This window comes from Dendropsophus ebraccatus, chromosome 5 (assembly GCF_027789765.1).
Source record: "Dendropsophus ebraccatus isolate aDenEbr1 chromosome 5, aDenEbr1.pat, whole genome shotgun sequence".
NCBI classification, from domain to species: Eukaryota; Metazoa; Chordata; class Amphibia; order Anura; family Hylidae; genus Dendropsophus; species Dendropsophus ebraccatus.
This window is the reverse complement of record NC_091458.1, coordinates 27924027-27937551: the sequence shown is the minus strand read 5'-3', so window position 1 is coordinate 27937551 and position 13525 is coordinate 27924027. Positions and strand designations below refer to the sequence as shown.

Genomic DNA, 13525 nt, shown 5'->3' with positions numbered 1-13525 from the left:
ATATAAAATCATTACATAAATAAATCAGATTTGTGGTAACAAAGTTATAGGGTAATAGTTTTTTCCTGGGACTAGGTGGAGTAAGCCTAAAGGCCGTATTACAAGGCACCATGTCAGATGAGCACCCGATCCCCCCTATTTCCCCGTTTGCTGCCTGTGCTATTACACACACACAGACAGTTTGCGGGGAGCAGCAGGAGGAGCTGCCCAAACGATTCTTAAATCGTTCAGGCTGCCCATTGAAGTCAGCGGTGGTCTGCTGCTGCCACTCCTATTGCATGGGTTGACAAGCAGTTGCTGCAAAAACACAGGATCTTTCAGCATGTTCTATTGCATGACATGAATATCGGCCTAAGCGGCTGGTAATCGGCCAAGTAAGGCCGTGACTTATCATTCCCTGTTATCAATCATACAATGAGACTGTAGTGTTGTTCAGCGACATGACTGTCAGAGGTCTACAGAACTCCCTGTCCTCCCTATCTTCAGTGCTGAGAACCTCCAGAGACCTTTCTAAGTGTAAGTGACCGATATCAGCCTTTAAAACGGACACGTGGTTGAGCTTGGATACATCAGCTTTTGGAAACTAATTTCTTTCTAAATTTGGATATTTCTGGTCAAAGAATTTCACACTTCACCAAAGAGGGCTATTCAGGGTTTTATTTTTGACTAGACCTGTGCTAAGTCCCTTAGGAATGCATTGAGTCATAGCAATTCAATGGGGCCATAAGGAGTAAGCCACAAAAAGCTGCAGCAGAAATTAGAAATCCTTCTGATTTATAGATTAGTTTTCTGTACCGCAGTTTCATGAACTATCAAAAGGTCTGACCCAATCAGTAAGGGCACAGGATGATTTTTGTGCAAAAAAACAAAAATCGCTTTGTGTCTACGCAGGCGACGATCAATAAAAGTGTTTGTGTGTCATTGATAACATCTTTCAAGCTGAACATAAAATAATTGTTAATCATTCTTTAAATATTCGCTAACTGCACACATTGCTCGTTCTTTTGCTGGGATCAGAAGGAGTAAACGATCATAGCAATCGTTAAAAATTGCCTTGTCTAATAGGACCATCAAGTAATCAACCTCAAAACTATAATACTGCTCCTATGTACAATATACCTACTATAATATTGCCTCCTATATACAAGAATATAACTACTATAATACTGCCTCCTATGTACAAGAATATAAGTACTATAATACTGCCCCCTATGTACAAGAATATTACTACTATACTATTGCCTCCTATATACAAGAATATAACTACTATAATACTGCTCCTATGTACAAGAATATAACTACTATAATACTGCTCCCTATATACAAGAATATAACTACTATAATACTGCTCCTATATACAAGACTATAACTACTATAATACTGCCTCCTATATACAAGAATATAACTACTATAATACTGCTCCTATGTACAAGACTATAACTACTATAATACTGCTCCTATATACAAAAATATAACTACTATAATACTGCTCTTATATACAAGAATATAACTACTATAATACTGCCTCCTATATACAAGAATATAACTACTATAATACTGCTCTATGTACAAGAATATAACTACTATAATACTGCTCCTATGTACAAGAACATAACTACTATAATACTGCCCCCTATGTACAAGACTATACTACAATACTGCTCCCATATACAAGAATATATTAAAATACTGCCTCCTATGTACAAGAATCTAACTAATGTAACAGTATAACAATCAGCATGTGCAGTATAATGTATAGTATCAGGTATCAGGAAGTGAGAATCACATAGTTGTGCAGGAGGACAGTGACAGAAACTTTTTTATACAGAAGTGTGTATAGCTGAGTGTGAGTGCAGGCACATTACAGCAGCAGTGAGTTTAGTTGAGTGTGTGTCCAGGTACATTATAGCAGAAATGTAGAGGATGGGAAACACAAGGGCTGACTGCAGAGACCATGACAGAATGAGCAGGGCAGATGTGGGCACATACATGCAGCACTCTCTGATCGAGAGAGGTTACAGCTATGGAGATATTACCTCCACAGTCCTGTCCCCTGATGCAAGCCCCAGCCTGAAGTGGATCTGCTCTGATATGGAAGGTGAGGGAGACTTCCTGGGTCAGAGTACAGTGCTGTAGACCCCGCTATGCAGACCATGCCCCTCCTCTACTCCCACCCAGTACAGGGAGCTCCTAAACCAAAGCAATGCTCTTACACCAAGTTACAACTTTAAAAAACTGAGATCTTCTTGCAAAACGCTCCTAATCCAATTTACTCTGAAACCAAGGTACCACTGTACTATAAAACATAAGTACAAATCCTTACAGAAAAATAAGTATAATTGAAATACATATTTTATTGTATATTATGCTTCTAAATACTGGGTAGGAGTGTATAGTTCTGGCAATAAGACTGACCGCTCAGCCCCATCTACTGTTGTCCTAATCCCATCCTGGATTTGCGGATCACTGGATACGTCACTACCATCACACATTATTCTCAGAGAAATATACATCATCTGAATAACAAGAGGTTCGTGGCAACCACTCGGCAACATTTATGGCCCATAGTATAACTCCTATTCACACAGATGGAAGCCTCTCTCTTTCTTAAGGCCCTATTCCACGGAACGATTATCGCTCATAAACTCGCTCCAAAGACCGCTCGTGGGAACATAAACGATATATGTAGTGTAACGATTATTTTGCGGTTGTTACATGGTCGTTTAAAACGTTCGCCGGGGTGATCATGACCATACGACACACCTACTTTTTTTAAAAAAACCTTTTTATGAACGACTGAAAGATTTCTAATTTATTTTTTCGAACTGATTAGCGAACTCTTTCCATGACCAACGATTTTTTTCAACATGCTGAAAAACAATTTTGAATGACAATATAACGATTTTGCCTCTGTCGTTCGCTCGTTTACACCAATTCCACGAAGCGATTATCGTTAACGAGCGGTCGTTGGAGCGAGTTTATGAACGATAATCGTTCCGTGGAATAGGGCCTTTAGACCACTTCATGTCTGAAGTACTTGTACATGGATATGGTGCACGTCATTCTTCATGCGCCCCCTACAGGTCATTTCCCATAGGCAATGGCAAGAACTGGAACACTGATCCAATGCACAGTGACATATGGAGTCTCTATGGGTCTCTAAGTACTATGAGGGAGATTTATCAAACATGGTGTACAGCAGAACTGGCTCAGTTGCCCCTAGCAACCAATCAGATTCCACCTTTCATTTTCCAAAGAGTCTGTGAGGAATGAAAGGTGGAATCTGATTGGTTGCTAGGGGCAACTGAGCCAGTTTCACTTTACACCATGTTTGATAAATCTCCCCCTATGGGCGCAACCGTATATCATCTCATTGATGCACCATTATTAGCCCTACTTGCATTATGTCCATAACACGGTATTATAAGCAGTATGGTGCGGTTTATGTTGGAGTATAATCCACCATCATGTCATATCTTATCTGTAATACAGTCACATGTACAAGGCCTCTGCACCTTTCTCTTAGATTCCCCCCATCTCAACTGCACCCCCTGCTGGTGAACCGTCACCTCACTCGTAACCGATCCAAAGAAGGTACTTCAGAGAGTCCGTCACCTGACACTTACCATACAACTTATAATATGTTCATTGCCTGAGCTCCTAGAATATCATGCACATCACCACATCCTGAATGCCGCACTCCGCTCGCTTCCCCAATTACCACTGAAGCATTAATACACAGAAAGTAGAACACTGTGACAGTGGATGATCATATTGATCGGACAATGATCTACATGGACAATGCAGCGTCAAGGTCATCTGTATTATATCACGTTCATGAGTCCAGCACGACCCCTCCTATAATACAATGAGCAGACCACATCAACCCTATTCTGCTTTATGCAACTTTTTACATTTTCAGGAATTTCTCACATGTCCGACCTTTCGGAGGCCAAACCGCTTTATAGGTGTCCTTAAACCTACAGGAACCATTGCGTCCACAAAACATCTTCAAGGCTCCATTGTAACACCAGAGCCGGGTATGGGTAATGGTTCTAGTGTAACCTATAAGATAACTATAGATGGAACGTGATCACCATGGACTCTCTCACGTACTTGTACTTTATCCACATTTCTCAACTTGGGACAATGAGAAAATCCATACATAGCAACACACAGATTTAAAGGTGAATTTTAAAGTAGCTGTAGCCTCAGAGACCCCCTTTATAAAACCATTTACTCCTCCTCCTCCCCCCTTAGTACATACGAGTCCCGTCACCCCCCCATCCAGGTCAATGCAACTTTAACAGGCGTTACACTGACACATCACGAACCATTACAACACATAGCTCTCCGCCAGAGCTATAATGCTCCACTTCTCATCACAAATTCTTTTTTAACCCTTTAATGCAGGGCAAGACCACTATAGCTTCCATATCCAATAGAAACCATAGCTTCCATATCCAATAGTAAGTGTGATGGACTCTCTATAGGAGAACAACACAGTACAGCAGAAACTGCAGCATCATCCTGGGTGGATGGTCAAAGCTGGACGGACACCAGCACATAGTAAATAATGACTTGGCCACATGTGACCGGGGTGGGCTGGGACTTGTCGTCCTACACCGGCTATATTATTAACCCTTGCTGGTAATACAGGGTGGGGATGGCTAGACGAAACAGATAGAAGGTCCATGTGGTCAGTCAGGCCATAGAGAGCATCCACACCCTCTTACCAGGCAGCTAACTGGTTAATCTCCCCCCCCCCCAGCCTTCTGCATACTGGAATGGATAAGGGAATTAGCTTCCATTAGTGCTTTGTCCCTGTCCACATACAGAAGAGATATATGGCAACTCTGCGCACAAGCGTTAACCCTCTGCTGTCAGACAAAAAAAAAGGGGTTAATGTTGTCGCCAGACTGGTCCGACTTGTTACATCGCCTCTAAGTACACCCAAGCCGATGCACAATGCCCCCCAGCTGCCCCCACAATACTTCAGCAACTCCATCATAGACTCAGGTAAAAGTTCACATCACAATAGAGAGCGGTGAGGCAAGGGAGGGGTTAATGAGCGGTGGATATCCCCTGTGTTTACAATGGGAGCACCTGTGACAGGTGCAAAGCGATCTCCTAACTGTAGCCCCCCTCCTCCTCTTCCCCCTCCAGCCACAATGCAATGCACCCCCCCTCCCCTTACAATGATAATGCACTATACTCAGCAGCACCAGCAGGCATCCTACTACCATCAGCGCTCTTACTTACATATCGCCTCAACTTTTTCTCAGGAGGGGATTTTCTCAGCCATCCAGCATAGACCACCTCTCCTTCACTCATCCTGCCCAGAGAAGATAGAAGACCCTTGTGTCTGGATCTGTCAATCAGTGGCAAAAAGAAGAAGAGAAAAGCCCCTCTTATGTGTCAATCCAAGAGCATTGGGGCATGATAGAAGGAGAGCTTTCTTCTTGTGCAGTCCAGTGCCATGAGGCAGGGGGCAGCTCAACACAGTGCCCCCTCTGTATGAGGACACAGTGAAGTCACTGTGCTGCTGCTGACTGATCAGTGCTTCCCCTCCATCCTGCACTGCCCCACTCACTGCTCTCTCCTCTTGTCTTTAGCTCCAGCTGCCTTAGGAAGCAGGAAACTAACTGGCTGTGGATTTCCCAGAGCAGCAATGGGTTCTAACCACACCCTACTCCAATAAGTGGGCATGGCAGGGGGCTGGGCTCCTCACCCCTGGACACACTGCACAACTTGTTACTAAAGAAGAAAGAATGGACAGGATGCTATAGAATACAGCAAAGGCTACAATGTAGCAGTGTGTTTACAAACAGCGGAACTAATGCAACATAGTGACTGATCCTATTATACTGGGGGGGCATGCAGCATAGTGACTGACCCTATTATACTGGGGGGGGGGGGGCTTGCAACATAGTGACTGATCCTATTATACTGGGGGGGGGGGGGCATGCAGCATAGTGACTGACCCTATTATACTGGGGGGGGCATGCAACATAGTGACTGATCCTATTATACTGGGGGGGGGCATGCAGCATAGTGACTGACCCTATTATACTGGGGGGGCATGCAGCATAGTGACTGACCCTATTATACTGGGGGGGCATGCAACATAGTGACTGACCCTGTTATACGGGGGGGCATAGCAACAGTACTACTGCCAGGGGCATGCAGCATAGTGACTGACCCTATTATACTGGGGGGGCATGCAACATAGTGACTGATCCTATTATACTGGGGGGGGGGCATGCAACATAGTGACTGATCCTATTATACTGGGGGGGCATGCAGCATAGTGACTGACCCTATTATACTGGGGGGGCATGCAGCATAGTGACTGACCCTATTATACTGGGGGGGCATGCAACATAGTGACTGATCCTATTATACTGGGGGGGGGCATGCAACATAGTGACTGATCCTATTATACTGGGGGGGGCATAGCAGCAGTACTGCTGCCAGGGGCAATGTGCTATGAAGAGGAGGGGGGTGCTGGAGGCTTCTGGGCTGTGAGTGGCAACAGGTTACAGTGGGACTGTAGATGCCACATGCAGAGACATCTTACCCACTGGTCACAGCCCTATAGGGTACACTGGCAGCCCATGAGTCCATAATGCTACCTATAGACAGTGCTAGCTGAGGTAGATATGAGATGGACAGATAACGTCAGATGTATATATATATATATATATATATATATATATATATTAGATAGATACATAGATATAAGAAGGAAAGATAGTTATATAGGCAACAGACAGAAAGATAAGATAAGAGATAGTGAGATAGATAGATTGCTGGACTGTCTCAATAACCACTGTATACTTCAGCTACCATGGATCACAGCGGGAGTTCGCCAGGTGTTCACACAATGCGGCTTTTATGCGGCACGGTGCGGACCCAGGCGAGCAACCCTAATGGGATGATTATGAGACATTGGATGCCTCTAGTCCCAGGTCCATGCTAATGGGTGGCCTACAGATACGTTATTCCCGCTTAAGTGTATTAAAACTACTTCATTTCTTAATTTAGGATTGACATGCCCTGCCCCTTGGTGTTATGGTTTACGAGTTTGTGGCCAATGATAGATCTCTATACATATGAATTTAGCACATGGGCGTTTCCCTGATGTGTCCGGACTGTTTCGTTATGCGCGATTGGTGCGATGATCGCGCATGTGCACCCTGTACAAGACACGCACTACGTTGCGTTCCTTTCGGGCTTGCGTTCCACCTGTCCACCCCGCTCCGATGGATCAGCTGTCTGCATCCTCCAGCATCGGGTGAGCGATCCTATACCATCCACTTTAGATACTTTTAAATTCTGAATTTATGATTGATGTTTCACAAACACTGTATACTTATATTCACCCATTGTGTAACTATTTACTATGTACGGGAGTTCACTCCCCTTAGTCACCTGACCACATTTGCATTTTCATGTCACTGATTTCTTCATTGTTACCACTTGTTTGATATGTGTATATATACTTGCATTTGCACGTGTGTTGCCAAAGCTTGAAAAAAGACTGCTACTGCAGTCAGAAACGTCGCTTTGGGTACAAACACACACAGCAGATACGCAGCAGATTTGATACTGTGTTCAGTTATTTAGATCTAATCTGCTGTGTATCGCAGCAGTAAATATGCAGCATATATGCCGTGTGTGTTTGTACCCTTTCGCTGTATTTGTTTGGGATGTGAATACATTTTTGCACAGATTTCTCACTACTCCTGGAGTGCTGCAGCCTTTTTGAGGATATATTCACCATTGCCTGGTGGACCCCCGGCATGCTTGCCGGCACCCATACTTCTTCTGAGTTCTGCATACATTATTTGTATATTATTTATCTATCTGTCTGTCTTTCTATCCCTCATCTATCTATTATATATCATCTATCTATCTCTCATCTATCTATCTATCTCCTATCTATCTCCTATCATCTATCTATCTCCTATCTATCTATCTCCTATGTATCTATCATCTATCTATCTATTATATATCATCTATCTATTATCTATCTATCTCCTATCTATCTATCTATCTATCTATCTATCTATCTATCTATCTATTATCTATCTCCTATCTATCTATCTATCTATCTATCTATCTATCTCCTATCATCTATCTATCTCCTATCATCTATCTCTCATCTATCTATCTCCTATCATCTATCTCTCATCTATCTATCTCCTATCTATTATATATCATCTATCTATCTATCTCCTATCTATTATATATCATCTATCTATTATCTATCTATCTATCTATCTATCTATCTATCCTATCTATCTCCTATCTAGCTATCTATTATCTATCAAACATATTTGAAGTAGATAAGTTAAAGTATTAAACCACGATTAGACTTTTTTTTGTAAATCTAGTCAGCCTGTGGGCAGTGTTTGGCTTTGTACACATTGTAGTGGGATGGGATAGTCACTATGAGAATATGTCGGGGTGTTTCCCTGATTAACACCCCACACTTTTAGTTACATAATAAAGGTTATTAATAATGCCGCCATAAAGAGGCACCACTGAACTCAGTAAAGGGGGTGGGGGGTTTATAGCAGTACCCCCCCCCCCACACACACACACCCACCCACCCCTTCCCTCTATACACTGTAATATAAGGTCTGAGTGATCCAAATAGGAAAATACCTTTCAGGAGTCATAATAAAATCTAGGGAGACAATAGATCTACAGTATTACTGACTACAGACTTACCATAGGGTGCACTTACATGACTACAGCTAGCAGCCTCGGAGACATAATGCTAACACCATTTTGAATTCGGAATTACAATTAAAAGGGTATTCTGGTGATTTTTTTTTTTAATCAACTAGTACCAAAAAGTTATACAGATTTATCATTTACTTCTGCTTAAAAGGTTAGACCTTCCAGTACTTATCAGCTGCTGTATGTCCTGCAGTAAGTGGTGCATTCCTTTTAGTCTGACACAGTGCTCTCTGCTGCCACCTCTGTCCATGTCAGGAACTGTCCAGATCAGTAGCAAATTCCCATAGAAAACCTCTCCTGCTCTGGGCAGTTCCTGACATGGACAGAGGTGGCAGCAGAGAGCACGTTGTCAGACAGGAAAGAATACACCACATCCTGCAGGACATACAGCAGCTGATAAATATGGGAAGACTTGGCATTTTTAAATAGAAGTAATTTACAAATTTGTGTAACTTTCTGACATTAGTTGATATAATGTTTTCTCACTGGAGTTCTCCTTTAATGAAGTAAGAGGAACTCAGTGGTGAGATCTAACAGGGAGGAAATAACTAGTTTCTTCCTCTTCTTGGGATTCATTAGAAATTATTATGAATTAAAATAAAAATAAGACCTGGGATATTCAGCAAGAGTAACCATGTCATTGTTTGTATAGTCTCCAGTGCCTAAAATTATACTATACAGCCTTAAAGGGGGTGTCTCATCAGAACAATCCTTTTAATAAACTAAAGCTAGCCCGGTGATTAGCCAGACGTTGCCGGTCCCCCTTTTGAAGCTGGGGCTGGCCATACACTTCTACATGCTGGCTATTTCACTAAGTGGCAGACCATGCCTAGTCCTGGTTTTCTAGAAACTGACCAGTGACATGTCCCATAAAGGAGAGTGAACTTTATTGATTTGTTAAAGGAGAAGTCGGGCGGGAATTTTTATTAAAGTCTTGTATTGCCCCCAAAAGTTATACAAATCACCAATATACACTTATTACGGAAAATGCACATAAAGTGCTTCTTTCCCTGCACTTACTACTGCATCAAGGCTTCACTTCCTGGATAACATGGTGATGTCACTTCCTGGATAACATGGTGATGTCACTTCCTAGATAACATGGTGATGTCACTTCCTGGATAAAACTGTGATGTCACGACCCGACTCCCAGAGAGGATGATGGCAGAGGGCTGCTCAGTGTCCTGTGTCCCTCTGGGAGTCGGGTCGTGACATCACCATGTTATCCAGGAAGTGACATCACCATTTTTTATCCAGGAAGTGAAGCCTTGATGCAGTAGGAAGTGCAGGGAAAAAAGCTCTTTACGAGCATTTGCCGTAATAAGCATATATTAGTGATTTGTACAACGTTTGGGGGGGGCAATACAATACTTTAATAAAAATTTTCGCCGGACTTCTCCTTTAAGGACGGGGCCAATTTTTTTCGTTTTTGCGTTTTTGTTTTTTCCTCCTTGTGTTTAAAGGGCCATAGCACTTGCATTTTTCCACCTAGAAACCCACATGAGCCCTTATTTTTTGCGTCACTAATTGTACTTTGCAATGACAGGCTGAATTTTTGCATAAAGTATACTGCGAAACCAGAAAAAAATTCAAAGTGTGGTGAAATTGAAAAAAACAAAAACAAAACGCATTTCTTATATTTGGGGGGTATTTGTTTTTACGCCATTCGCCCTGGGGTAAAACTTACTTGTTATATATGTTCCTCAAGTCATTACGATTAAAACGATATATAACATGTATAACTTATATTGTATCTGATGGCCTGTAAAAAATTCAAGCCATTGTTAACAAATCTACGTTCCTTAAAATCGCTCCATTCCCAGGCTTATAGCGCTTTTATCCTTTGGTCTATGGGGCTGTGTGAGGTGTCATTTTTTGCGCCATGATATGTTCTTTCTATCGGTACCTTGATTGCGCATATACGACTTTTTGATCGCTTTTTATTACATTTTTTCTGGATTTGATGCGACCAAAAATGCGCAATTTTGCACTTTGGGATTTTTTTTGCGCTTACGCTGTTTACCGTACGAGATCAGGAATGTGATTAATGAATAGTTCGGGCGATTACGCACGCGGCGATAGCAAACATGTTTATTTATTTACTTTTATTTAAAACATGGGAAAAGGGGGGGTGATTCGCACTTTTATTAGGGGAGGGGGCTTTTTTACCAATAACAATACTTTTTTTTTTTTTTACACATATACTAGAAGCCCCTCTGGGGGACTTCTAGTATATACACTTTGATCTCTCATTAAGATCTTTGCTGTATACTTATACAGCAAAGATCAATGCAATCGGCACTTGTTTGCTTTCGGCTGCTGCCGAGCGGGGGCGGTGCCATCTTGGAGCAGACCCCGGCCGGCACCACACATGGAGATCGCCCCTCCAGGACAACGGAGGTTAGCATGTAGGTTGTTAGTAGAGATGAGTGCAGCTGGAGCATGCTCAAGTTTGATGGTTCGGCATTTGAATACGGTGGCTGAAGAAGCATGAAGCCTATGGGTGTAGCCATGTTTCCCAGACTCCCTAGGGCTGCAGCCAACTTCTTCAGCCACCGGTAATCAAATGCCGTTCAGACTCAAACATGCTTAAGTTTCGCTTATCTTCAAAAGGTGAGTATGAGCCATTCGATTACCGGTGAGTGCAAAAGTTGGAAGCAGACCAAGCAGCTACATCAAACTTCAAACCAAAAATCAAATACTGCACGCTTGGGTTTGGTTCGCTCATCTCTGCTAGGGACAGCGCTGTATATTGCATAGTGGCCATGCTAGGTAACTGCAGTTCAGCTCTCATTCCCTTTAATGGACCTCTAGCATGGGGGTCCACACTCTCCCATCACAATGAGCTATCTGGGTTAATTGTGGGCCAACCTCTCTAATGTTTAAGGACTGATCTGCTTATCCTGGGCACTGACCTCAAGCGCTATTAATGCCGCCTGTAAATCGTAATTATCATTTCCGTTTGCAATTAAACTCCGGCTGAGAAGAAAGCGATGTTTACCAGACATTAACCTCCCGCCGCTCACCTCATGACGTCCTCTTATTACAGCCTTTAAATCAAATCATGATTTATGATGACGTTACAATGATTACAAGAAAAAAAAAGACATGGGTGAAGGACAGACCATCAACCTTCATAGACGCCATATAACACTCTGCATATGGTCCACGTTTTCTGACACAGCAGCTAGATAGCGGGAGATCGGGCTGTGAGCTCCAGCTGAAAGGGACTGATGATGATCAGGACACAGCCATGCTTTCTCTGCATTTTCAGATGGCACAAGTGTTGTTGATACTGCTGTCCAGGATGGATGGTTACTGCAGACAGCTCTGGATAGAATGGTTAAAGAGAGACTCCGCAGAAAAAAAACAGGTATACTGATTTGTAAATTACTATTTAAAAATCTCCAGTCTTTCACTACTTATCAGTTTCTGTATGTCCTGCAGGAAGGGTTAAATTCTTTCCAGTCTGACACAGTGCTCTCTGCTGCCACCTCTGTCCATGTCAGGAACTGTCCAGAGCAGGAGAGGTTTTCTATGGGGATTTGCTACTGCTCTGGACAGTTCCTGACATGGACAGAGGTGGCAGCAGAGAGCACTAAAACGCATGAACTTTGCTGCTACTGTAAACTGGATATTCAACATGGTGAAAAATCCACAGCAAATGCACCTACCCACTAAGGTAGTCTATAATGGGGAAGAGATTTGGATATGCCTAACAGCAGCTCAAGCTCCACTTTCTTTGGCAAGGATGTTGTTTCATGGGCACAAGCACTGGAGGTGGAGACGAAGGAAAAAAGTGTGTGCCTTCTGTGACACAAGGTGATTTTAGGGGTATGGATGGCCTATGCCCGGAAAGGGTCATCAATATCAGATCAGTGCCAACACTGAACACCCCTTCTGAAACAGAACAGGAAGCAGATGGCCCTGATGGCTGGCTGCTTCAGACTCTGGTTCACTGTGTATGCCAGTGACACGGCTCCTGCTGATGAACAGGGGTGATGTATTTTGGCACCACACGTATCCAATATTGATGACCTCTCTTAAGGATATTCTGGCTGGAAAACCTCTAAAGGGAACCTGTCAGTCGGGATGCCGTGGCGAAGCCCGCCCGACACCCCGGTGGAGCCCGGCATAGGTAACCATTCCTCGGAGTCCCATTGCTGGATCCGGTCCCTGGGCAAAGAAATCACGGCCCGAAGTGTAGCGCGCGCATTATGCAAAGCAGGTGAGAGGAGTGTGATGTCCATAGAAAATGACTGGAGCAGTAATTTTCTATGTACGTCAGACTCATCTCTACAAATACTTGTATTACCCATAATATAACAATGCTGGATGACCTATTCTTATAGCTCTGTGATGTGCCATTGCTCTGGGTTCACACTATGTTTTTGCAAAAAACGGATGAAAAAACGGATGCATTTGAGTTGCAGGCATTTTGATTTTTTTTTTATAATGGAAGATAATAGAAAAAACTAAGAGGATCAAAACGCATTCTTTTTTTTTTAACGTACACAAAAATAAGGTTAAGTTCGTTTTTTGTGTACGAGAAAAAAAAAATAATCAGGTGCGTTTTGACTTTTTAAAAAAAAAATGGAAGTCAATTGAAAAACGGATCAAAATGCATCAGTTTTTTGCAAAAATGGATTAAAAAAAACAAACAAAAAAAGGATTGCAAACACGTAGTGTGAACTCAGCCTATTCTTACTAGAAACATATGACTAATAAGCAACTGCGTGTTACCAACTGGGGGCGTGTCCTTTCACTGCCTGAC

General features: G+C 42.7%; 1 protein-coding gene across 1 annotated transcript in view; it reads right to left on the bottom strand.

Annotated features, from left to right (window-relative positions):
* Window positions 1-5621, bottom strand: part of GAB2 (GRB2 associated binding protein 2) — a 105906-nt gene extending 100285 nt beyond the window's left edge. The window contains exon 1 of the mRNA XM_069972017.1: window positions 5263-5621. Coding sequence (XP_069828118.1) covers window positions 5263-5334 — 72 coding nt within the window. The 5' untranslated portion in view covers window positions 5335-5621. The remainder of the gene's footprint in view (window positions 1-5262) is intronic.
* Between the last annotated feature and the right edge of the window lie 7904 nt (window positions 5622-13525).